General features: G+C 48.8%; 1 protein-coding gene across 3 annotated transcripts in view; it reads left to right on the top strand.

Annotated features, from left to right (window-relative positions):
- Dscam (DS cell adhesion molecule) overlaps positions 1–26,386 on the top strand; it is a 549,020-nt gene that overhangs the window by 327,666 nt on the left and 194,968 nt on the right. For all 3 annotated transcript variants that reach the window (XR_010039329.1, XM_063224581.1, XM_063224582.1), the window contains exons 5-8: positions 416–694; positions 3,295–3,570; positions 8,913–9,209; positions 9,950–10,225. Coding sequence is in view for 2 of the 3 variants with exons in the window: in XM_063224581.1 (XP_063080651.1) it covers positions 416–694; positions 3,295–3,570; positions 8,913–9,209; positions 9,950–10,225 (1,128 nt within the window). In the remaining variant the exon portion in view is untranslated. The remainder of the gene's footprint in view (positions 1–415; positions 695–3,294; positions 3,571–8,912; positions 9,210–9,949; positions 10,226–26,386) is intronic.

Consider the following 26,386-nt stretch of genomic DNA (forward strand, 5'->3'; position numbering starts at 1 on the left):
TGAGCCCCAGAAAGGTGCACTTAACACATTCATCAAAAATAAAAAGACAGTGCACATTTGTTAGTTGAGTAGGTGAAACATTCAAATCCAGCAGCTACACAAGCCCTGTTCCTGAGAAACAGCTCTTACTAATGTTCAAGAGTGATCTCTTCTAAGGGGGGACGTCTGGCGTCCACTTCTTGGCCCCCCAGACCCGCTTGCTGATCCTGGACAGTTCAGCTATTTACAAAGAAACAGGGGCTCTGACCAGTGTGCGGCTTTCAGTATGTCTTACTGGGACTTTTTCCCCATCCTGCAGATCCCTACGGATCTGATGAGAAGGTGCTGTGACCATAGGTGTATGCAAAGCTGCGGGGCTCTGGTGACCCCTTTGCACCGTGGTCGCAGTGCCTGAGACATTTGCTTCCTTCTGCAGACCCAGCGAACTCAGCCCCATCCATCCTGGATGGGTTTGACCACCACAAAGCCATGGCAGGGCAGCGGGTAGAGCTTCCCTGCAAAGCGCTTGGGCACCCAGAGCCCGACTACCGCTGGCTGAAGGACAACTCGCCCTTGGACCTCTCGGGGAGGTTCCAGAAGACAGTGACAGGGCTGCTCATCGAGATGGCCCGGCCCTCCGACTCAGGCAGCTACACATGCGAGGTGTCCAACCGGTACGGGACTGCAAAGGTCATTGGCCGCCTATATGTGAAACGTAAGTTGGACAGCCCCGGCCAAGCCGCTGCGGCTTCTTTGGGTCGGCTCACCCCCAGCTTCTCCCAGGACAGGCGCAGGGGCAGCCCTGCTGTGCAGATGAGAAATTTCTACACAGGGTGTCACCCAGAGCCATAGAGCCCACACCTTGGGATTTTTATGCCACAGAACTGCTGCATTTCCAAGGGGACACCCCTAGAGGACACCCCCAGAGGACACTCCCCACCACCAGGCCCCGGATGGCAGCCCATCTGAAAACATATAGGGAGGAGGGTCATTCTCCCAGGGCAAGCCGAGTGGTGGTTTCCAGATGCTGCTTTCGGTGTCCAGGAGGCTGTTACAGCAGAATGAGCTCTGAGTGACCCACGTGTCGGACCTGGGCTCCTTTAGTCTGCATCTTCAGCGTGCTCATCTGCAGGACACGGTCATGGCTGCTGGGAGGGGGATGAGGCATGGACAGGGCTCCGCTCTGCACGGGCTCCATTCTACCCCTGCCCAGTGCCTCAGCTCTGCCCACGTAAAAACAAAGACAGGGTGAAGGCCCAAAGGCCACGTGACCAGAATGAGGCCACCCGGCCTTGGCCAGGCAGGAGGTCCCTTAGTGGCCGATATGACACTGCATTTATTTTTAGTACGTTTATTTCATGAGCTAAGCTAGACACGCTGACCCCGGGGCTCTCACAAGGCAGAGGGAAGCGCTTTCCTGCCTTGGTTTGTGCTCCTGCCCCTTCTTGTTCGGAGCAGGGTCCATATGGTGACAGTGCAGTGCAGACAGGCCATGGAGCCGCCTAAGAACGCAAATTAAATATTCCAGTGGCTATGGGAGCAGCCGAGCAGCTAAGTCCACGTGGTCCAGGCTGGGGTCAAGGGATGGAGGGCAGTGTCGGCGCCGTGACCTCTAGGGGCAGCAGGGCCTGAGGGTCATGCTGGGCCCCAGCAGACAGCACAGTGTGTGCATAGGTTCAGGAAATTCATGTTAAAAGCCATTTGCTTCTCCTTGTTTTCTGTCAAATAAACCTGTATCTGGGCTGTAGTCAGGGCATCTTGTGAAAGCCTGTCTGGTCACATTGTCTGTTGCTTTGCTCCCAGGAAACAAACCCCAGCCCTGCTAAGAGTAACTCCTTCCCAATCCCTGGAACGACCCTGCTGCGCTCCTGCTATGCTGCTTCCTCCATGTGCGAGGTTCCTCTCTGAACCTGGGTGCCCAGAGCACCCGTGTTCCCAGCCCAATGCGATGCTCCATCCCCATAGACCGGCTCCCGCTGACTTCTCTTCCTCCCTTCCCCTCTTCCCCTCCCGTTTTATTTCCCCTCCCCTTCCCCCCCCCCACTCGCTGTACCCTCCCCCTCCCCCTCAGCTCCCCCCTCTCCCTTTCTCTCCCCTCCCCTACCTCTCCTGTCCCCCACATCTCTCTCTCAAGTATTTAGCACTGTCAGCACTTTGACATCTATCTGTGGGGAGGCCTGGCCTGGCCTCAGAGTGCAGCCTCTGTGGCCACTGGAGGAGCTGTCACATGCTTCTCGGTCTGTCCTTTCCATCACCCACTCTGGCCGTAGGAGAGGAATGCTTCCCCTCTCCAGGGAAAGCATTCTCTTGGTTCTCAAGTTCCGAACACCAAGTTGACTTCCACACGCATTTTGTCACAGCGGTGAGAAGCTGACCGCTGGTCTCGGTTCTCTTTGTCCTGGACACTGAGGGTCGCCCTGGTCTCTGTGCTCAGCCTCCCCACACCTCGTGCCCCCACAGGCCTCTGCCTCACTCTGCTTGGCATAGCAGCCATTCTTGTCCTTGCCCTGTGGGTGGGCTGCTTGGGTCCTCAGATTTCACAGTTCATTGAGATGCTAAGTCAGGACCAGCAGGATGATCACCTGCCATTTAACAGGGTATCGGATTTGGTCCAGTTAGGTAATTTCTCGGAATAGCCATTTCCTCATCTGGGAAGCAGCACCCGTAACACCAAACTTAAAGGCTTGTAGGGAGACTGCTTAGGTAGCATGTGGGGCTGTCCACCCCGTACCAGGGGTCCTGGCGGTAGTATCCATCCCTGTCTCATCCTCTCAGCATGTGAACCCTGTAAATACTTTCCACGTTGAGCCGGGTTTGCTTAAAATGGGGGAGCTCAGGAGTGAGCAGGGGCTGCCCTGTGGATAGCCTTGCCTTGTCTCAAAGAAGGGCTGTGTTCTGTGGGCATCCTAACTTCCACTGGATCCTCTCAGGGGTCAGTGGCCCAGGGTGAGCCCTGTGCTGTGCAGGAGTGAATCTGTGTCTGAGAACAGACAAGGGGCACCCTTCGTGTACCCTGGGATAGGGCGGGTAGAACTTGTGTGGTCAAGCACCTGTGTCCTCCTGGGAGCTGGCACATTGTGATTCTTAGTGTCCAGGCTCAGTGTCACCGTCCACATGCGTGCTCCCTGAGAAAGCAGTTTCACCAGCACTGGTCTAGTTGCCACTGAGTGGAATAGAGAAAGAAGGCCCCCAAACCCATAGCAAAAGGGTGTCCCCCCAGAATGGTGCTCTAGAAGGTCATTCTGACCTGAGGGTATGTGGAAGGTGCCCTCTGTGACAGCTTTGCCTGCTTGTCCTGTCTCTGCCCTTCTCCAGAGCCGCTGAAAGCTACCATCAGTCCCAGGAAGGTGAAAAGCAGCGTGGGCAGCCAGGTTTCCTTGTCCTGCAGCGTGACAGGAACTGAGGACCAGGAGCTGTCCTGGTACCGAAACGGTGAGATCCTCAACCCGACGAAAAACGTGAGGATCACAGGGATCAACCACGAAAACCTTATCATGGATCACATGGTCAAAAGCGACGGGGGCGCCTACCAGTGCTTTGTGCGCAGTGACAAACTGTCTGCCCAAGACTACGTCCAGGTGGTACTTGAAGGTCAGTGGGCCCCAGGAGAGGGACGGTGGACCCAGCCCCCAGGCCCCCCAGGCCCCCAAGGCCCCCAAGGCCCCCAGTCCATAGCACAGAGAGACTCGCCAGGCTGAGTCAGGCAGAGAGTGCGTTCCAGTGAGAACCAAGTGCCGCACACTAGAAGTCACATGAATGTCACCCACTCGTGTCAAGAGTCACTTGTCCAGAGAGAAACCAAGGACACTTGACACGCAGGGCTGTTGACACTTCCTCTGCCCCAGGCCTGGGCTTCTCAGCGATGCCTGTTCAGTGGCTGTCATCTGTGTCGCAGTGTTTGCTATAGCAGGTCTTTGACCCCCTCCTCTGACCCACTAGATGCCAAGGGCTCTCCTTGGCCATTATGGCCACGGAGCATATATCCAGACATCGCCTGTGTGCCCTGAGCAGGGTGAGGGCCGGGAAGCGCTGTGCCCACTGTTGGGAAGCACAGCCTACAGGGTCCTCGCTTGGGGGTAGAGGAGGGGCTGTCTTGGGGTGGGATCACTGGCTCATGGGGTGCTGCCCCGTCCCTTTTCCTAACTGGCTACTGTGTATTGGAACCCTCTAACTTATCAGCCAGGAAAGACCATGTGACAGGTAACAGCTAAGAAAGACAGGTACTAATCACCAGATAATTGCACTAGGTTACCTGTCTGGATCTGTGCGTCTGATTGGAAATACTGTCATTAGCTATAATTTACCATTCATCTGTTATCAATCTATTAAAATGATGAAATGATTTTCAGATAGCCCAAAGGGAGAACACATAAAAATCCAGTCCCTAATAAAGTAGCGTTAACCCTGTCCTGATGGTCATGAACGTTCTCTTCAGCTTTTTTAACCTTAGCTGATTTTTAAGAGGCCACTGGCTTAGCAAGGAGAGTCCTCTCTTAACTGGAACTTCTGGTTGTACACAATGAGGATTTTTGAAGCTGTTGCACTCAGATTTAATGCCTGACGCTGCATTGCACATAATAATTAAGAGCAGAAAGTGATCGATTTGCACCCAGCCAGGTCTCTAATGACCCTGCACTCCAGTCTTTGTAGAGTCACTATTTATAGGTTCTTTGTAAGAGACAGTAATCGGGGGCCCATTGCCTTAGCAACCATCTGCATCCCTGGTGACTGAGGAAGCCTAAAAAGCATATTGATAATCTCTCATGACGCCGAAGGTTCAGGTTATCAAGGGTGACAGCGTGGAGGATTGCAAAGACCCGGGGTCTCTTTGGAAAATAACATACGCTTTCACCTCCAGAGAAGCTGCCGCTTAAACAGAGGGAGCAGGGCCACACTGAGCCTGCTCCTCGACTTATGCATCAGTTTCCATTCAGGACAAGAAGCTTCATTTTATTTTTCTCTCTTCTGAGAGAGGGTGGTGCTAATATGTAGCAAAAGAGCAGATTGGAATTACAAGGAAGTGCCTCGTACCTGCTGTAAAACTTCGTCCCACCGGTGTCTTCTGGGGAGGCAGCCCCCAGTTCTCACCCAGATGGCCACATTGCACAGGTGACCACTGGGCTGAGGGGACCTTCCAGGCTACTTAAACCACAGCCAGACAAATCAGACTGCTTAGAAATCCTGATAAAAGGAAATAGCATAGATGAAGAATTCTTTCCTAAAAAGATAAAATCATTTGAGTGTTCAGGAGTTAGTATAGAAATCTGGGCATAGCCTGGCATGGTGACACGTGCCTGTAGTCCCAGAACTTGGGAGGCTGAGGCAGGAGGACTGCCACAAATTTTTACCTGGGCTACATAGTGAATTTCAAGAATAATGAAATAAAAGCATAATAGTCTCCATTCTGGAAGTGCTAATAGGATGCATCTTAGTGTAATGTAAGCAGAGTTTAGGAACTGTGGGAAGAGAAGGGGATGAGAAGATTCTAGAACCAGACAGATGGATCTGAGCCCGGAAGAAGAAAAAGGTTGTGATGTCCGCACCGATGTCCCTTCCCCAGCACACTCCACAGTCCTGTCCTGCAAGAGGATGAAGCCAGAAGAGATACAAAGTGTGGAGTCTTTCAAGATTCAGGTGAGACAAGACAGAGCCAGGACACCAGAGGGCCGTGCCCTGCAGGAGGGGCCAAGGTCCGGAAGGTCCTACCTTCCAACTGAGCTGCAGAAATGTGCAGGGCACCCAGGGCTCCAGTGCGTTTATAACTGCAGCGGGGACAGACAAGCAAACAATAGGGCACTGAGACCAGCTGCCAAAAACCAAGGCATGCCACAGAAAGGGATCTTCAGAAGATCTGGGCATCAGCACCCACAGACAGGACTGTCACGATGCCAGTTCATATCATGAGGCAAAGCAGACACGGACAGACAAGTGGCCGTGTGAGAAAGGCCAGCAGGGAAACGGAGGCTGTGAAGTCAATGGCAGGGATGGAAACCTCACTGTGTGGCCTGGCATGCAGCCTTGGAAAAGATCAGGAGCTTGGAGGAAATGGAAACCATCCAGTCTGAATCCAGGGGGGAAACAGACCACAGAGCTGCCTGGCACCCGGGAACCAGCAGGGTCATCGCAGGGGCATGGTCACAGGTCCTAAAAACAGGAGGTGGAGGTAGAGGTAAAGGTGGGGATCAAACAGCTTTTGAGGAAATAAGGCCACCATATCCTCAAATTTGATATAAAAAATAAAACTGCAGATCTAAAAACCTCAGCAAAACCTCATGAAAAGAATGCAGAGAAAATGGTGCACAGGACCATGGAGACCCAGAGAGGCGGTGACAGTCTTGTCAGTGTGAGGGATGGAGACTGATCCTACGGCGATGGCCCTAGCACTGGAGAGGGGCACAGGGGAGCAATGTCCTTAAGCTTCTGAGAGAGAAAACCAAGGACCCTGCTCGCATGGGCTGCTGTTGGAGAAGAGATCGCTAAAGATACAGGCAAAATAGAGGTGTTTTCAGTAACCCAAGGGTGAAGGCCGGAGCCTGGCACATCAGGAGGTAAATAAAGTACAGGGCACAGAGGGAGGAAAGGGTACACATGGTGTGGGAACCCCAGCAGCCAGGAATAAAGGACACTGGAAATGCCAAAAGGTTAGCACGCAGCAGAAGTACTTTTTTCTTTTCTGAGCAAAAATTAATGGATTAGAAAATTGTAGCCCTATTACAGAGTTTATAACATAAATAACAGTAATAACACGAAAGACAGAGAATGATTTAAGTTATTCAAAACTCTCTGTGGCGAGACCTATCTTTAACATAAATTTCTGCAATTTCAACTTTCAGTAGCTGTGATTAAGAGCATACAACACACAGCACATATTCACAACATATACATCATCCTGACGAGAGGAAATGGTAAAGGTGAAGAATTCTCTCCTAAACAGATAAAATCATTTGAGTTTTCAAGGTTTAGTATAGAAATCAGGGCATGGTGACACACGCCTGTAGTCCCAGCACTTGGGAGGCTGAGGCAGGAGGACTGCCACAAACTTTTAGCTGGGTCACGCAGTGAGTTCAAGGTCAGCCTGAGCTACATAAAGAGACACTATCTCAAAAACTCAAAACAAAGGGTAAAAATGAGAGAGAGAGAAAGAAAGAAAGAAAGAAAGAAAGAAAGAAAGAAAGAAAGAAAGGAAGAAAGAAAAATCAGTGCAGAGGAGTTGACAGCTAAACACCGGTCACTTACAGAAAAGGCAGGATTATAAAGACGAATTGCATGTTTTTGGTCTATTTGTGCGTTCACAAGGCCTCTGTATGGAGGGGGCCCCTCAGATGTCACCTGGCCACTCTGCAAGATCAGATGCTCAGCATGATGAGGCCGTGTCAAACGCCCACAGTGCATCAGAGAACAGAAGCACAGTTTTCCTTTAAACGTTCCTGAAGTTCTTTTTTCATTTGTGCTGGCTGGTGTTTGCTGGCACAGACATGGCAGCGTGTTACCTGTGAGAGCATTTGGGAAACAAATACAACCCAAGAGCCTCCTCTGCCTCTGGAAGCAACAGGAAGATGCAGAAGTGAGAGTTCCAGTATAGGGGAGACAGGCACGCCGTGGGCAGCACCCCATCCCACCAGGCAGGGACCCTATGGCCTCAGAACCAAGCCTCGAGGTTTTTGGGGTGATGAGTGAGTTTCCCTAGGGAATTTGACACTGTAAACAGTTCCATTTTTCTGATGAATTTGTGAGCAATGCCAAGTTTTACTGCTCTCCCTCTTTGTGAGTCTGCGCTTTCCAGTTGTTCCAGAATAACAGATAATGCTTTTCTAAAATAAAAACTATTTATCAATACCTTTCATCATGGGACCAGCCTTTTAATTAAGTGAGGGAGAAAGAGACAGAGACACACAGACACAGACACGGAGATTGACTTAAACCAGCAAATTCTATTAACCAGACTCAGAAATACTGTTTTATGTGATCATAATTATGTCAGAATGGCCCACTTATACCTGGAAAATGTCCCCGTGCTGGTTTGCTTGCTGGAACGCCCATTGATGACTTTTTCTGTGCTCGGCTTCCTACAGTCTCTGTAAGAACTCCACATCTCATTTTTCTTTCAATGAAAAGGCGTAAAAGAAAGGAGAAACATGTATCTGCGATTTTGGCCATACAGTGAGAGAAACAGCTGATGAATGTGACGGGGGATAATGAACTAGGGAAGTGTGATTGTCCTTAGCACCGTGGAAATTCCGATGGCAACTTCTCCAAGGCGAGCTCCTGGTTTGCCTTAGATGGTTCCGGCTGCCGCCTTCTCCCTTGGTGCGATTATTCGGTAGACGTACTTCACTTTCAAAGGGTTCCAAGCTAGATGATAACTTTATGACCACCCTACATATGACACCTTTAGAGATAGTTGACACCTGATGAGAGGGCTGGGCTGCATAGCCCTTAGCTCCCCCTCTGTGTCAGCGTGGAGATTTACAGCCAGTGCCATTTGTAATGAAGTCTATGAAAGAGAGAAAAGGACCATGAGGTGCCCACCCACTCCACGTGGTTTCCCTTCCTCCCCTAACAGCCCCACGGGAAGAAATCCCTGCAGCGCTGCAGGGAAGCACAAAGCCCAGCCTTGTCCCGAAGTGTCCGGATCCCCGTGGCTGTAACTCTAGGTGGGGACCTACGGAGCCATTAGCATGACCCTTGAGGTGGTGCCCTTGTCCAAGGACAATCAGGAAAGAGCCAGATGCTTCACTAAGCCAGCTCACTAAGGCTGTGCTGTGCACGGCCCTTGTTAAAACAGCAAAAGCCCAGGGCAGCGCGGTGAATAAAACCAGGCCCTGAGGCTCAGTGCTGCCCACCGCCCTGTGACCCCAGGCACACAGCAGGCGTCCTCCGCTGTTGTTAAATGTGTGTGGGCCGCTTCCTCCCATGATTTTTTTTTCCTGCAGATGGGACTCCCAAAATCATATCTGCCTTTAGCGAGAAAGTGGTGAGCCCCGCCGAACCCGTGTCCCTCATGTGCAACGTCAAGGGGACACCCCTGCCCACCATCACGTGGACCCTGGATGACGACCCGATCCTCAAGGGCGGCGGGCACCGCATCAGCCAGATGATCACGTCTGAGGGGAACGTGGTCAGCTACCTGAACATCTCCAGCTCCCAGGTCCGGGACGGGGGCGTCTATCGCTGCACGGCCAACAACTCTGCGGGAGTCGTCCTGTACCAGGCTCGAATAAACGTAAGAGGTGCTTGTCAGACCAGCTCCTCGGAAACACACATGACTCATGTAGCGAGGAGGGTTTCTGCATGCCAGAGCGGAGCAGCCGCCGCTTCCGTGTCCTCCCTCTCCCTGCTTCTGGGAGTGGCCCAATGGTTAACCTGGAGATGGCATTTTGGTGGTTCCTTAGTCAGTCAGATTGTTCTCTCTCTCTCTCTCTCTCTCTCTCTCTCTCTCTCTCTCTCTCTCTCTCTCTCTCTTTCTCTCTCTCTCTCTCTCTCTCCTCTCGGACTTGTCCATCAATTTTCCCCTCCTGGTTTATGCTCTGCATGTCCATTCCTTTCTCCTCCTCTCTGATCCACTCCACCCACGAGAAGCCTCCATCTGCATCGTCCTAACTCACTCATCGTGCGTGGTGCTGTCACCGCCTTGGTCACCTTAGTTGCTGCTGCTGGTCTTCACATAGACAGTGTGGCTGTGCAGTGTAGAAGAATTGCCTTGTTTTTCATAAATTACCTTTGATCTCACGATTCAAAATATCTCAGTGGCAGTCTTAGGCGGTTGAAGCATCCATCCAATTTATTTGAAAGTAATAAAATAAACATGTCTCGGCGGAAAATGCCAGGTGCCTCAAAGTTAATTTAACAGCAACAGATGAGCTTACATGAAAATGATCAGTGTGCTAACTCACGAGAAAGCACCCCATTTCCCCACAGGAGGTGTACCCTTAAATTATTTTCAAGAGTTTTTTTTTTTATGTCTCTCCAGGGCCTGCAAGCATCCGACCAATGAAGAATATCACAGCAATCGCAGGACGGGACACATACATTCACTGCCGCGTGATTGGCTACCCGTACTACTCCATCAAGTGGTACAAGAACTCTAACCTGCTGCCTTTTAACCACCGCCAGGTGGCATTTGAGAACAACGGGACACTAAAACTCTCAGATGTTCAAAAAGAAGTTGATGAGGGCGAATACACATGCAACGTGTTGGTCCAGCCCCAGCTCTCCACCAGCCAGAGTGTCCATGTGACGGTGAAAGGTAACCTGCCCTTCTCCTCCTGTGTCCATGCTGCTCGCTGCCTGCCTCCCTCCACACAGCTGCCAGGAGCAAGGCTGTCTCAGACCAAGGCCTGGGACTGGGTGGGGTGAAGACAGACAGGAGCATAAGGGTCTTATAGCTACATTCGCCTGCCAGGTGGTTTTGCTTCCTGTCTGTGGGAATTTGTGTCTTGTGGATTTTTCAGAGAACGTGGGTTAGGATGACATTACCATTGAGAAACACTGCCATGCCTGGCTTGGTTAGCTAGCTCTCTGTCTGAGCATGTCAAACCATGTAGCTTGCTTTTCTGAGACCACTAAAATGGAATTCTTTTAGGACCCAACTGGAGGAGATGTTTTGTACCAGGTGAGGACTTATTCATGGCAGACAAGCAGCACGGAATCTGCGGCTCGATGGGCCTGTGGCTTCTGTGGAGGCTGGGGGTGTGGGCCTAGGATGGGCAGGCACGGCCGTCCTTCCTGTGACCCCAACCTATGCTGTCACTGGGCAGCATGCGAGCGTTCCGTACCCAAGTGCCGCAGTTGAACACGGGTTGGGGCCCTTGGTGGTACAATAGTGACATATGTCTTCTCTAGAAAAAAAAAAAGATGAAAGAAAGAGAGAGAAAGGTCAGGATGAACCGGGAGACTGCAGCCCAGCCCTAACCTTCCCTCCAGAGATGAGTCCAGCAGCAGGTCCCAGCACATGTAGCTGGGGGAAGCAGATCCTAGGAAAGCCCTGTCTTTGACTCCTTAGCTGAATATAAGAGAAAAAATTTCAGCTTTGTAAATAATCTATATGAAGTGCTCCAGGAGTTCTAAAATTAGTATAAAGCAGTTCTCCAAATCTATAGAGAGCCTCCAGCCTGCTGTGCTGCCTGCCTCAGCTGCCAGGCAGTCTCCCCGGGTGCAGGGGTCTCCTATTAGTGCCCTGGTGACACGTGGCATGCCTCCCCCCAACCCATTGCTCCCAATCTTCTTTTCCCACAAACCTTGTCAGTCTCCTTTTTGCAGGACCACACATGCACACACAAAAGTAACATACTTGCTGCATGTCGGCACAGAATACCCACTTTGCTTTCTATCTTAGATACACCTGCCCTGAAATAGATAGAATCTTCCTCAAATTGCCAGATCGAATTTCCTCAAATAATTACAAATTCTAGGCAAATCAGACTAGTAATAACTCCACGTAAGTCCATCTCGTGGTTGCTTTTTCTTTAGACATCATTCATGGGGCATCTGCTCCAAGCGGGTGCCAGCAACAGAGCACCAAGCTGGGTGCAGCGACAGGGACACAACACCGAGATGGACAGCTCCCTTTGCTCACTGAGCTTTGCCTCCACTCAGCTGAAGCAAACCAAATACAGCACAAGATACCCAGCAGTGCTCACTACCATGAATAGAAATAAAACACCATTGTACTTAAAGAGAAGTTTCAGTGGAGAACCAGAAGCCAAGTTAATGATTGTCCCTACTTAGCTGTCTTAAAAACCACTGGGCTACCTGCTCGTAGGTGAGTTCTATCTACATGTAATTTTATAACTTGATAGGCTGATTGTTTGGAAACCAGTGATCATGGTTGGTTCACTTAGTCATGCAGCTCTTGCAAATATTAACACAATTCATTATATAACAACAGAAGTGCACGTTTATTAATATTACTGTGATCGCCTTAAGAAGTCTTAGATATGGCCATTTGTCAAGCTCATGGCTGTGTCTCTGGAATTGGGGACTGGCAGGGCTGAGTGAAGATGTGCATCCTGTGGGCCTCTCAGTGCTCAGATTTTCCCAGAGAAGAGCTGTGAGGAGGTCTGCAGAGTGGAATTCGTGGTCAGGAAGTAGTAGGCTTCTGCTGGCCTGGTCATTGAGGGATAGGCACAGAACTAGTTAGCCATGGCTAACTTTTATTAGCAAGGACTCTTAGCATCTCTTCTGTTGTCCTAGAGCGGAGGGAGTGGTCAGGGATGGCGACCAATGGAAATCTGCCAGTCACCTGGGGGTCTCCGCCCAGAGGCCAGGAGGGGAAGTTTTGAACTTGCGTGGTCTTAATCCGAACAAGCATGACCGCAAAGCACCTCAGGAAAGACTGACCCTCGACTCAAGTGTACGTCAGTGAGGCCTAATTGGGTGAACACAGGCCTAGTGTGAGGCCTGAGAACCCCTACGTATGACTGCCAGTGCTCCGGGGGTGCAAGGCTGCAGGTGGGGGGCACAGAGTAGGAAGTCCTGAGGCCACAAGCTCAGGAAACTTGGACCACCGACTTCTGCCTGAACTTTCCCCCAGGCTCAGCTGCTCGGCTTTCATTTTGTGCCTGCATAGAGCTAACATGCTGCTCTTCCAGGGGCAGATGTGAGTTTTATGCAGTCATATTTTTTTTCTTTTTATATTTGAAAGTGTGAATTTTTACTTGCCACAAACATTGTCAGTTATGATGCGAAGAGCGACACAGTCATGTTTTTCTCTTTTCAAGGGATCATCTGCCACATACCCATCTGCTGCCATTCTTTGGAGGGAAAAGTGGAATTCCATGGCCAGGGGGACCGGCAGGGTCACAGCTCAGGTGGCGAGCGCTTTGCTTCCGACCATGTCTGCTTGCGAGGAGTTCGCTCCGGTCCCCCTTCCCATTTCATTACGCAGAGCATTGACATGGTATGCACTCCATCGTCAATAAAATTGTTGTGTTTATCAAGTGTCCTTACATGGATCTGGCATCAAAAACAAACAAGTAAACAACAAACATTCCGAGAAAGTGGTGAGCAGTGCAGGCTGGCATCGCCACTGTGACTGTGCCAGGCCCCAGAGTCTCCTCACCAGCCTCAAAGCACCGGCACAGCAGGAAAGGCAAACTGTCTCAGTATCAGAATGAAAATAGTTCTGTTGATGTGGGACCCCCTGCCTGGTCCTGGGGATCGAAGAGGTCTGTAAGCCACATTTGGGAAATACAGATTCCGGTGCTAAGCATTCAGTTTATTTCTAATGTTTAAGCGTTCTAGACGGTGGAGCTGTCATCTGTGTCAGTTTTTATGACTCATATTCTCCAGAAAATGGCCAGCAGCATGGTTGTTAGATAAAGGGGCATAAATATCTTAATAATCATTTTTAGGAGACACAAGTTCAGGCAAAGTCCATTTGAAATATAAACATTTTATTCCTAAAATTGTCTAGACCATCTCACATCCGTGTGTCAGGCTTAATCCTTTTGAAGTGGCAGAAACCAAAAACTCAAATGAACACGAACCTGAAGGAAGACTAGTGAGTTTTAGGAAGGAATCGAAGAGTTTGGTTTTCGCAGCCCCCTTCTGAAGTTGTTGCTGCTTCACCAGGAAAGACTTCCAAACAAGAAAGGGAAAAATGCCACCTCCTTCCCGACACCAGGCGGGAAGCGAAGTGCCAAGCCTTGGGGGCTGGGCTTGGCTTTGCAGGGTACAAGGGGAAAGGAGGCTGGGACTGGCTCCTGCAAGAAAGCAAGGTCTGAGTGGGATCCAGAGGATGCAGGACAAAAAGAGAGCAGGATGCAGAGGCAGAGGGACACAGAGACTTCGAGACTCAAACTGACACCAGCGGGAGAGACATGCGGCAAAAGGGACTGGGACAGACCCTGGCAGTCGAATGTGTGGCAGCAAGCAGAGGCCAGTGTGGCTGCCGCAGGTGGGCAGGGGGACGTGGCCCACTGATGAGGCCAAGGTGGCAGGGTCACTCCACCAGGACCTTGTGGACCAGGACTTGGGTTGTGGGCCCTGGGTTTCTCCTTTGAGTTGGGCAGCAACTTTGTCAGAAGATTTGAAACCAAGAGGCCTGGTGGCCTGAGGCAGGTTTAAGAGCCATGGGGAAGTGTGGAGGGGACGCTGGGCAGGGATGGGGGACAGGTACACCAGCAGCACAGAGGGGGTACTGAGCACAGCGCAGCTCCTAGGAAGGGGCTTCTCCTAGGTACCCTCGGAGGGCCTTTGCAATAGGGTCTCCTGCTGAGAGCAAGCAAGGGCCTTGAAGGGCAGCTGAGGGGGAAGCCAGGAGCCTGGTTTGTTAGGTGCTGAGGTTGAAGTTTGCAGCCTCCGGCAAGCAGGCAGGCAGCTGCATCCCTGCCCTGCAGACTGGACCTCCTGCAGATTGAGAGCACTGAAAAACATTGCAGAAATCTCCCCAGTTCCCAACTCCTGTTGCCACTGTGCCGAATCCAGGGGAGGAAGAGAGGTACAGGCAGGACAGGCTGTGGTCTCCACCCCAAGCTGTGGGCTACCGGGACCCTCTGAGCCCTGTGCCCTGCTCTACTTGGAGTTCTGCAGTTAGACCTGCCAGGGCACAGTGGGTGGCATAGGACAGACCCTTCCCACCGTTGTTCCTGAGCACTGCGGGATGGCAGTGGGGTGCACAGCCTCTGGGATGTTCTGGGTGACAGGTAACCTGGAGGCAGTCTAAGACGCGGCCTTGTGTGGGCTCCTCTTGCAGATTTGAGCTCTGTGTTGACATCTCCACCAGCCCCTTAGTCAGATCCGCATTGAAACCTGGCCACCAAATATCCCAAGTTAAGAGTCTGGCAGAAATTCACAAAGGATGGGCTGAAATTTCAATTTGCCTTCCTAAATTTCCAAGATTGGCATGATCAGTGTACAGGGTTTAATCAAGACATATGGTAAAGGCTTGGATTAAAAAGTGTCCCAGTAAAGGACAGCGTGCAGTGGACCCCTCCAAGTCCTCCCTCCACTTCAGACAAACCCTGCTGGAGGCTGTGATCAAAACTACAGCCCATTCTGCTGCTGAGCGTCGGCCAGCAGAGAGGCAGACAATGCGTCCTCATCCGCCTTAGTCACCGGACCTGGCACCCTATGACTTCCTGCTCCTCCCCAAGGTCACAGCCACCAGGCAAGAGGAAGGTTTGAACTCAGGACATCAAGGCAGCCAGGACAGCGCAACTAAAAATACCCGGGACCACAAAAAGTATCAAGGACAATGGAATGGGTCTGTGTGCAGGGAGTGGGTGGATTCCAGGAGGTTCGTGACGACGAATTTTTTTTTAGATTTCAGTGTTCACTGTATTCCTGATCATACCAAGTCGGCACCTTGACCTCACTATGCAAAGTGCAAGAGTGCCACTGGAAATAATAGTGATTATATTGTATCAGAGGAGACAGGTTGGAGTTGTGGGGGGGATTTTCAACCAAAGTCTGAGGCCGGAGACAGCAGGGGCTATAGGGAACCAGTGCTGGACCCCGGTTACCATCCGAAGTTTCTGTCTGTCCCTCTTGTGTGGGTGCCTCCATGCTTTCACTGAGCTGCTCAGGGCAGCTCCCCAATGGTAGGAGTTCACCCCAGTATCAGTAGACTTACCTGTCCATCAACGGCCGGGAAAGCAGAGCATTGTTCCTGACACAGCTTAGGAGGTCGGCACCCAGAGCCCATGCCTGGGCCAGCCCTTCTGGCCAGTGCCAAGCCTCTGCCCTGGAGCCACAGAGAAGACAGAGTGACAGACAGAGAAAACAGGCACAGCAACACTCAGGCTGCCTTGAGGTGCTGAGTGAGCAGGAAAAGACTGATACAGGGTGTTCATTCATGCTGCTGATTAAAGGCTCAGGGTAAACAAAGCCAGCAGGTCAGTGGTGGTGGAGGGAATCATAGCTACTTATTAGGAACTCTTCCTGAAAGAAACCAGAAAGATTGGGACTGCACCAGAAAGATTGGGACTGCACCAGGCAGCAGAAGCCGAGCAGCGAGCGTGGGTACAGCAGAGCAAGGGGACGAGAGGCCGACAGGAGACCAAAGCTGCCACCAGCTCAGCCAGGAAGGCAACAGCAGCCCCAAAGCGGGGCGGCTCTCAGCACAGCGCCCGCAGTTGAGGGGCAGAGCAGGAGCCCAGTTCTGTAACAGGAGCTCCAGAAGGTGGTTCCTCCCTCCTGGCCCCAGAAGAGGATGATGTGGCCCCTTACGGGGTTTGACTGGAAGACTCAGCCACAGGCTGCTGAGAGGCTGTGACCATGGAACCCGTTAAAAACATGGTGTCCGACTGGATTCCTCCGCTGCAAATTGCTTTTTGTGTGCTGTGGGTATGGAGGGAGCTTGCACATCTCTGATCACGGTTGCTGCAAAACATGTTTTCCTCTGTCTTTAGGAACATTTTCTAGACCAGGATCAATTACTGGCTTCAGTTAACACCAGGCGGTGCCCCACTCGCCTTCCTTTGGGGATTCTGTTTGTTGAGTATTAGTCTGTGCATGCAGCCCATGATGATCACACACCTGCAGAGTTGGTGCGCGTGCATCACACAGCTTCGTTCCCGTTTCACCCCTCCCCTCCCCCACAATCCCTCCTCCATCTCTTGTTCCCCTTCCCCTCCAGAAAGATCCATCTCCCTGCTTCCCACTGTCTCTCTCATTTCGCTCTTTGTTTCTATTCTGGGTATTTCGCACAGGAAAAACCATGCGGTAGTTAAGTCTGTGCGTTGATTCACTTCATTAAACATGACGGTCTCCAGGTGCAACCATTTCCTACCAATAATTCAAGTTTGTCCTTCTTTATGACAGAGTAATGCTCCATGGTGTGCAAACACCACACTTTCTATATTCCTTCCTCTGCTGATGGCCATGCAGGCTGCTTCCAAGATGGAGCCGTTATGAGCTGTACTGCTACAAACATGGGTGTGCATGGGTCTCTGTAACAGGAGTCTTTTATTTGTTTTCCTATCTGCTGTGTAAACAAATGTGACTTTAAGTCCTGGGACCAGAAGCAACAGGCGAGGTGCAGAGCAGCTGTGCTCGCAGCTGCGCAGGACCAGCCTGGCTCCTGGATGGCAGTCAGGTGAGCAAAGGCAACTGCGGCCGGGGCCACCCTCGCATGTGTGGGACCTCAGCAGAGACAGCTACAGTGCTGGCATAGGGTTTCCTCGGCTGCTTTCCCTCAACATGACCCTAACCTGCGACTCCATTAACACTTTTGGCTTTTGCTCAGATGTCAGAAAGGTCTTAACCAAAGCGTCTTCTGCACATGTAAATTTGCATTTTAAAATGCTTTGAAATGAAATATATAAATTAAGTCACACTCCCGTGGCCAAGATTGTAGTCTATCATGACTTTTTAACAGTTAATAACCTTTATCATTTTTCAATTATAGGACATTAAGAGTAGGACACTAAGAAATTAACCAGATTGTGAGAAAGACAAGACTGTGGGCTTCCCTGTGTTTGGGAACCGAAATGGCGTCTTTGTGTTTTATGTCCATAACGTTGGCTCTGCTGCCTTCCTGTTCACACTCTGCAGTCTTCACTGATACACTCTTAGGGCAGCAAGCACTGTGCCCCAAGATGGTTTCCTGGAACATGGAGGAAGTGGGCCCAACTGGTCCAGCAGTGTCCCTATGAAAGGCAGAAGCAAACCTCTTTGGTCTATCTTCAGGAAGTCCCATGGCTGTCTTGATTACTTTTGTCTTGTTGCTGGGACAAAATACCCAACACCGAAAGTTAAGGAAGGAAAGGTTTATTTAGCTCACAGTTTTGGAGGTTTCAGTCCATAATCAGCTGGCCCCAAGGCAGAGTGGCACATGGCAGAGGGCAGCAGTTCATGGCAGCAGAAAACAGCACAAGAAACAAGACCAAAACGGGAGGAGCATGGAGAATAGACTCTTTCCTCTCTTATAGTGTGTGTAAGCCACACCCAGCTGGGTGTAGCACTCACACCCATGAGCATTGGATAATGAGTCATTCATAAACTCTAGAAACCCACCTCCAAAAAGCATGCATCCCTGACGGCATGAAGCTTTGGAGGGACATGCAGACTCAGACCACAACAATGACTGTGGCTGTGAACAGGGCGTGTGTGTTTGTGTGTGTGTGTGTGTGTGTGTGTGTTTAGATGATATTTGGAAGCAATATGATTTTTTGGCCAAGTCTTTTTGGTAATAGTCACTGCCCTGCTGCTAATATTGTAGCCTGTAATGAAAATTTGGGGGAAAATACCCCTGGAAGATGGATCTGAGTACCCAGCTCATGACTGATAGTGGCTGAGCTTAAGCAGCTCTGAAATGCATTTAACTCCTCAGAAGTGCAGTTTTACCACCTGCAAACACACAAGCAGAAAATGAAAGCCAGCATCTCTTCCTTGTTTCAATTTAGCAAGCACTTCCATATTTAACACATTTCGAAGCTTTCTTTCGCACCTTAGGTGCCACCTTGAACTCAAAGAGTGCCTCACCGAGAGTTCTAATTTCCAGAGACCAACACTAGCAGCAGAGTCAGTCTTGGATGCAAACATCACTCTCTATTTATGTGTGTGCAGAACTTCATAGTTTACAGAACAGTTTGGCAGGCGTCACCCTAATTAATGCTCGAGAGGACTCTGTGACACCCATGGGGACTCTGTAACACGGCTGAAGCTGAATCAGAGGAACAGGACAGGAGGGAGGAGGCCACACAGAGCCCTGCTCTAGCACACTTAGGCCATGTGGCCCCTCAACTCCAAGGTTCAGGGCAGCTCTGCCTGCAGCATCAGGCAGGTGGGATGGGGCGAGGACCAGAAAGGTGAAGAGAAGCATGAACTGTGACCATGAGGTTACCCACCCACCTCTCAGCCCTTTGGCCCTGTAAGATCCTGCAGCTGTGCTCAGGAATAGCCAGGACCTGAAGCAGCCTCGGTGGAAGGTGGCGCTCCCCTGACCTCCCTGATCCTGCAGAGCCCTCTGCACGGTCCTGTGTCAGTGTGTGCTGCCCACAGCCGCACAGGACGGTTCCATTTCTCTGCACTGTAGATGGTGATCGCTCTTAGGCGCCTATGGGGTGCGCGTCTAACTGGTCTCAGGCTGTGCTCTATGGACTTCGCTCTTCCCCCATTACTGAGCTAGGGGACATGTGCTCCGTGCTCCTGTTCTCATCCTGCCTTCCCTTTCCCAGCGTTGCCGACTGTGAAGTCCTGTGTCGCTGCAGTTTTTGAATGCAAATGCAAATCTCTCTACTGCTCAGGAAGGATAGTAAACGTCTTCTCCCATCGGTCGCCTGCCTTGAACCTCTTCGTGATATTCCTTGAGGTCCTGATTGAGGAGCCTGAGGTCATGAAGTTGAGTCCCTGCCTCGTTTCCTGGGATTTCTGTCTGCATTCCTCCTGTCCACCTCTAGGTCTTCCGTCCACGATGATATGCATGGACGCAGTAGGTGGGCCCGGTTCCTCACTGCTCTGTACACTGAGTCCGTTTTCCTGGTGCTGTCTGTTGGTCACATGTCCACACTCTCCTCTCCGTAAACCAAGGTGACCTGCCGGGGTCAGCAGAAACAGCCTGGGTCTGTGAGATGGATCAGTGCTTTCTCTGGACACTTCATCTATTTTAAAATAATCATTACTTGTCCTCATATTTGCTAGGTATAGATTTATTTATTTGCAGTAGCTTAAATTTACCAGTATTTCACCTCTAGCTTTGCTTATTTTTATTCCTTTCATTGATCAATTTTTTAAAGGATGTTAAAATTACCAGGTGTAATTATTGATCAGCTATTTTCTGCTCTAATCTCTGCTCATGAATTGTGTCTTATATTATTAAAGAAAGTATTGGTCTTTTCTGTCTCAGATTTGCCTGGTAGATCTTTTTCTGTTTCTTCATCTCCTGTTTTCTCTGTAGTCTTTTGTTTATAATGTTGACCAGACAATTCTAAATCCAATCTTTTCTGTGTATGATTTTAATTCATATTTACACATAAGTTTATTTTAATTCTGTGTTAAAATATTGGACCCTAGTGATTCCTTGCTTTCCACTCATTCTATTCTGTTTCTCTTTCACTCCCACCAGACTTGCACAGCCTCTGAGAGGGGGGCTCACACTAGGCTGTGTGACTCCTTATCACCATGCCCCCGCTCTTCCTTGTAAACCCTATAGTCAAAGAGTTGGTTCATGTGTTCATGAAAGAGCAGGTTGCTTATTTTATGCAGTAACATAGGGTTGGGGTAAGCACCTGTTTTTGCTAGTCTTTACCTTTCCTAAGGTGATAAAAGGCTTCTGTAAGTTTCTGCCCTGAGCTTGCACAGAGAAAACCAGTGAGGCTCTGCTGAGTCTCAGTTCACCTGAGTCCTCATCAAGTAGGCACTGAGGCTCGAAGGTGCAGAGACCTGTTTAGGGACGCACTGCTGGCCCACAAGGGTGGACAGGAGGTGCCTGCATTTGATCTTGTACGGGTTTCTGCTGATGTGAGTGAACTGCAGGGACAGAACACGTGGGGAGAGGAGTTCCTCAGTCTGCCTCCACGGATTTAATGGTGCACCTGTATTGTATCACCCGGGAAATCTCCTGAGACTTGTCAAAATAATTTAACTGCTTACAGCTTTGTTGAAACGTCACAACTCCCTCTAACATACTCTTGTCTTCACTGTGACATGTTTCGCCACTTTACTCAGAAAATATGCCACATTATGTCACGATTAATAACCAGGCTTCCGAAGCAGGATGATGTTTTTAAGTCAGGTTTGGAATGTGTACTTCTTATGCAGTCCTGGAAAAGGGGCTCACTAGAAAAAGAAGCTAAGTTTTAAAACACATGCCAGCCGTCACTTGCAACCACCCCTTCAGAGTGGAGTCACCTCACACATCTGTGTGAGCGAAAGCAGAATGAAAGCAAGCCCTGGGATAAAACCAAAGCCGTGCTCCGTGGTGATTCAAAGGGCCTTTTTTCGACACTCACGATGTGGGTTGGAAAGCTGACCACTGATTGAAAGTCCGCTGGGCACACACTGCTGGTCTCGCTCTGGGTGCAGCATCCCACGTTCTCCTCGGACCAAGGACTCTAACTAGAAATTCCCTGAACTCTGAAATTGTCCGTTAAACAGGTGATGATGCGCTGTTTACCCCAGTATAATCTGATTACGGCGTAAAATGCCTTGCTAGAAATTATCAGAATCACCTCCAGCAGCGGCCCTCCTCTGTTTACCTAGGCCACAGGACTCCCTTGCCAGGCCTGGGCAGGGCTGGCGATGTCCCCTTGGAGCTTCTTTACTGTTCCACACCCCAATGTGCCTTAAGCATTTCTTTACTCTCAAAGCATTTTGATTAAATTATTTTTTCTTGCATGGATTTACTTGGTTACTTTAGGCAATTTTTTTAGGAAAAAAGCTTTTTCTTTTTAACCCTTTTCCTCATCTGGTCATATTAATGCTGCTATAGTTTTTCCCTAATCTGCCAGTCTAGAGGACACATCCTGCATACGAAGTGCCTAGCTGAAGACTCACTGGAGAAGGCTCAGCTGCTTCACCCTGAGTTGTTACAGCCCTGAGAGCTGAAGGCAACGTTTCAGTTCCAGATCGAGGCTGAAATTCAGAAGTCTGATGAGTGAAAACAAACAAAAAACTGGGATTTGTGTCTTTGAATTAAGACACAATTTGAATTAAGGAGCAGTTGTTGGAAGGAGAGCTTTACCTGTCCTCCACTCTCCGCCTACGCCCTCCAGGTCTGTGGGAAGGGCCTGCTGTGTAGCAGGGCCTAGTGGAAAGACACAGTTGCACAGGGTAGTTTCACAGCTGCAGTCCAGACTGAAGGAGAGCCACATGGATGGAGGCAGCTACCCAGAGGCTGGGGAACAGGCAGAGCCAGCTTTGGGGTCAGTGGTGCGCGCCACTTGGCTGTAGTGCCCACAGACAGATGCAGGCTGGATTGGGTGCATGGGAGTTCCTTGGGGTGTCTCATGGGCAAAGGGGTCTGGGCTGTGATGCAGGTTGGTGACAGCCTCATCCAGTGGCCCAGAACTTGGGAACTAGGATGACCTCCAGGGTGGCAGTGGGGAGGCAGGTGAGAAAGGCGCTGGTTTCAGGAGCCAGGGGGAGGAGGTAGAGGAATGGGCTTCTTACTGAGTCCAGGAGAATCTGGCTCAGTCTCCACAGAGTCCGGAGCCTGGGAAGGTCCCCAAAGCAGAGGAGGACTGGGCTGAGTTTCCATGTGGTCAGGTGGGGAGAGGGCAGGGAAGGGTGTGGGGACAGACGGGAGCACGGTGCAGCGCCTGATGGGTAACGGAAGCAGAACGACCTGCTCCTGGCAGCACTGTAGGGGATTAATCTGATCTCCGTGTGGAGGGGATTGTGGTGGACACATTAAAATTTTTAAAAAAAGGATACTGCTTGGGACACAGAGCTGTAACGGAAGCTGATGACACAGTAGCATGTTTGGAAGAAGTCGCCAGACAGGAAACACAGAGGGAAGCAGAGGGGACGCCCACTTGTGCACAGCTGGAGGCACCAAAACAGATGCATTGACTGTTCTGGGCTTCTGGCCGCCCTGGGATTTTCCTGCCGCTGTGGAGAAGCGGGAATCGGAGGCAGCATAGAGGAGGGGAAGTGTGCTGTGTTCGGTTTGGGATTTGAGACGCGCCTGGGACGTAAGATAAAGATGTTAGTTAGCAGGCAGTTGGACTAGCAGGGATGAAGCTGGAGAAGGAGCTTGGGGTTGAAAATTAGATCATGGAATCAGTAACATCCCACTGACAGCTGGAGCCAGGGAGGCAGACGGAATGGTGGGGACAGGAGATGCACTCTGTTGAGACCCTGAAATACCAGAAGCAAGCAGAATGCTGGCGGGTCATTCTGGAGCATGTATTTGCAGTCCCTCTAACTTATAAATAATCTTATACCATGTTAGCCCTACAAAAGTTGTATCGCTCAGTTCTGATAATAGAGGAAATTCTTACATTGTGTTGTCCATATCAGAATCCTTTTTGATGCACTAAGAAATGGCAGTAGAAAATAAGCAAGCCAACCTACCTTTCAGACTTCCAGGATGGTGTAATATGTGAAAAGATATATTTTATCCCAGCAGTGTGGATAGCAGTGTTGAGGTCCAAATGACAGAGGCCCAGCCTGCTGTGATTGTAGATTACCGGGTCACCCTGACGATAGCTGTGAACTTGACCTGTATGATCTTGTTGTTGGAGTGGCGGTTGTTACCACAGGTGAAAAGATAATGAATCCTGGCAAGGATGAGGGTGAGAGGGAGCCCCGCACACTGTCAGCGAGGGTCGTCCTGGAGGAAGACAGTGTGGAAGGTCCTCCCAAATCCAGCGAGCACGCCTCTGGGTGTGTATCCAGAGGAAACGAAGCCGGTGTGACATCCGACTGACACACCCATCACAGCATTAGCTGCAGTGACCGAGACAGGGAGACAAGGTCCACCATGAGTCCAGCGGATACAAAATACGTGTATGCTTATATATGAGACCCGCACGGGACATCACTAGGGCCGTTCTGTTTGTTTTTCTTAATCTCTAATTGTTGCTTTTATTAGTATGTGTTTTCAGTTCTTGCAGGTGTAGTCACCTTGGGGAGGGGTACACGTACACACCACACTAGTGTCTTTCTTTGTATCCCCTTCCTCTCTCTTCCCCCTCCCCGCTCCACCAATTCCCTGCCCTGTTTTTCCTCCTGGTTGATATTATTGATCTTAACCCGAGTTACAGCGGGTAGTGTTCACATCCACTGAGGTACTAGGTTCCCCTGCCTGGCTCCCTTCCCCTCCTCCCCACCCGGTTCGCTTGTTTCCTAGGCCTGCTTCCACATTGCAGGAGCCCCTCTATCATCATGTATCATTTTCTTTATTTGTTCTTTGCCTCACCATGCTATATGAAAGCCGTGTCTGGTTTACTTCACCGACACTGTATTTTCCAGGTGCTTCCATTCCATTGGTTTTTTTTTTTTTATTTTATTTAAGGAGAAAAAAGAAAAAAAAACAGAAAAAGGGTACAAGTTATACAGAATTTCAGAAAAAATAAACAGTAGGAAATCACTAGTTAATTACATATTGTCATCTTAGAAATAGTTACAAAATTAAAGTTACAAAATTAAAGCATATTAAAGGGGACTTTCAAACAGTGAGATTGCAAACAGTTTTATTCAATAATCCAACAAAACTCAGTAATATGGTTGTCTATTTTATACACTTAAATATATATGCAGTTATATCTTTTAGAGAACTTTCTTTTCCTTTCTTTTGTACAATGACAATTACACATTTTGGGATTTATTACTCCCGCAGTTCTTATTACTTTTTTTTTTTGAAGAAAGTAAAACCAAATGTGACATACCAGGACAGAGTCAGTCAAATCAAAAGAATGGACATAATACATAATGTAAAAACAAAATACAAGGTGATCAACAATGGTTACCATAATGCCTCTTGTTATCTTAAAAAGAATTGCCTATATCATCAGTTATAATAAAATTGAACAAAACAGTAAAGAATAAGACCAATAAAACCAAAACATTGGAGACATTAGAGGACTTCAAAAGAAGATAATAGTCAACCAGAATGGGCATCACAATGGATCTTATTGTCTTCATAGTTGTTGCCTAGACTTTCAAACTTGGTACTATCTAGCATAACAGAATAGAGGAAAATCAGTCAAAACAAGATGCTGAGAGCAATACAGAGTTTCAAATCAAGTTAATAGGAAATCAAAGTGGGTTACTATAATATATCCTGCTATTTTTATTTATTTTTCCCTTAATTAAAAGGATAAAAATGAAAAAGTAGATAATAAAAAGGAGATTGGGATAAAAAAGAGGGCATAATAACAAAACAGTGCAGGTCAAAACATAGCCATTTAAGCAAAATAGTGTTTCACCACAAGATAATCTCGACATAATAGTAGTTACCATAGTGTCTCTTCCCTTAAAATCTTTGGGTATAACTTCGTATACCGTAGCATCAAACATATCAAGACAATGTAAAACCGTTCAAGAGAATGGCAGTATTACAGGGTATTTAGAATCAACTAACAGAAAATGAACAATGGTTTCTGTATAATCTCCTTGTCTATAAAAGTTTTTGTTTATATTATCACATATAATAAAATCCAGTAAGATACAACACGTTAAAACTGATGGAGACAGAAGAACAAATGCTTGATGGGACTTCAAAGCAAGAGGATATTAAATCAGCATTACCTATTATGATGTCTTGTTTTCTCTACAACGGCTGTTCCTACCATCCAACCTTCTCTGCCTCATTTCTGCTGAGCTTTTTTTCTGTCACTAGTTGTCAGTTTGTCTTCTTCATTTTGCTTTCTGCTCCATTCATTGTGGCCACTCTGCCACTGTTTCTGGAATCTTAGTATTTTTCATTTTTAGAATATCCTGCAGTAATTCTGTAGAGTTGAATTGGTGGTTGCAAATTCCCCTAGTTCCTCTTTATCCTGGAAGCACCTTGTCTTTCCATCAATTTGTAGGGACAGTTGCGCAGGATATATCAATCTTGGCTGGAGGTTATTATCTTTCAAAGCTTGAATTATTTCCCCCCAAGCTCTTCGTGATTTGATGGTTTGTGCTGAGAAGTCTGCTGTAATTCTGATGGGTGTTCCCTTGTAAGTGATCTGTTTCTTGTCTCTGACGGCTTTTAATATTCTGTTCTTATATTGGATTTCTGGAATTTTGATTATTATATGCCTGGGTGTAGTTCTGTTTGGGTTGTAGGTGGCTGGGGTCCTGTATGCTTCATACAACTGAGTATCTTTACCTTTTGCTAAATTAGGAAAATTCTCCTGGATTATTTCTGCAAGTAGCTTTTGTAGTTCATTTGTTTGTGTCCCTACTTCTTCTTTTATGTTCTTAATTCTTAAGTTATAGATCCTCTTGTCATCTTCTAGTCTTTATATTATTGCTGTTTGTTTTCTTGTTATTTTTAAGAAGTTTTTCATTTCATGCTCCCACCTTACAAATCTGTCCTCCAGTTCTGATAATCTATCCTTAGTTTCTTTCAAGCTGTTATGCCAGGTTTCAATAGAGTTTTTAGTTTCCTGGTAATCTCTGTGAACCTGCTTCACGTATTCTATGTTTTCTCTATTTTCTCCATCAAACAATTCTCCCCTTTTTTTCTGTTCTTCCATTCCACCATCTGTTTTTTCTTGGGCGGTGCTTAGCATTTCTCTAACTATTCTACTTATTTCTTGCTTTATTTCATTAAATACTTCATTTTTGAACTCGTCTATGAGGCTCTGGAGATACCGTTTTATATCTATAGGTGCCGTGTCTGATATTGCATGTTTTTTGTCTTCATTCTCTTTTGCTTTTACCTTTCCTGGATCAGTGTTCTCAAGATTGGGGACTGAGGAACGTTTCTTGTTGCTCCCTTTTCCCATACTTTTTGTTCCTTCCATACAAGCATATGTAGGAGGCTCAGTTTTTTTTTTTTTTTTTCTCTTTGTCTGTGGCAGTTCGT

Source organism: Cavia porcellus, unplaced genomic scaffold (genome assembly GCF_034190915.1).
Source record: "Cavia porcellus strain 051 isolate PalLab524CR breed Dunkin Hartley unplaced genomic scaffold, mCavPor4.1 scaffold_15, whole genome shotgun sequence".
In the NCBI taxonomy this organism is placed as follows: Eukaryota; Metazoa; Chordata; class Mammalia; order Rodentia; family Caviidae; genus Cavia; species Cavia porcellus.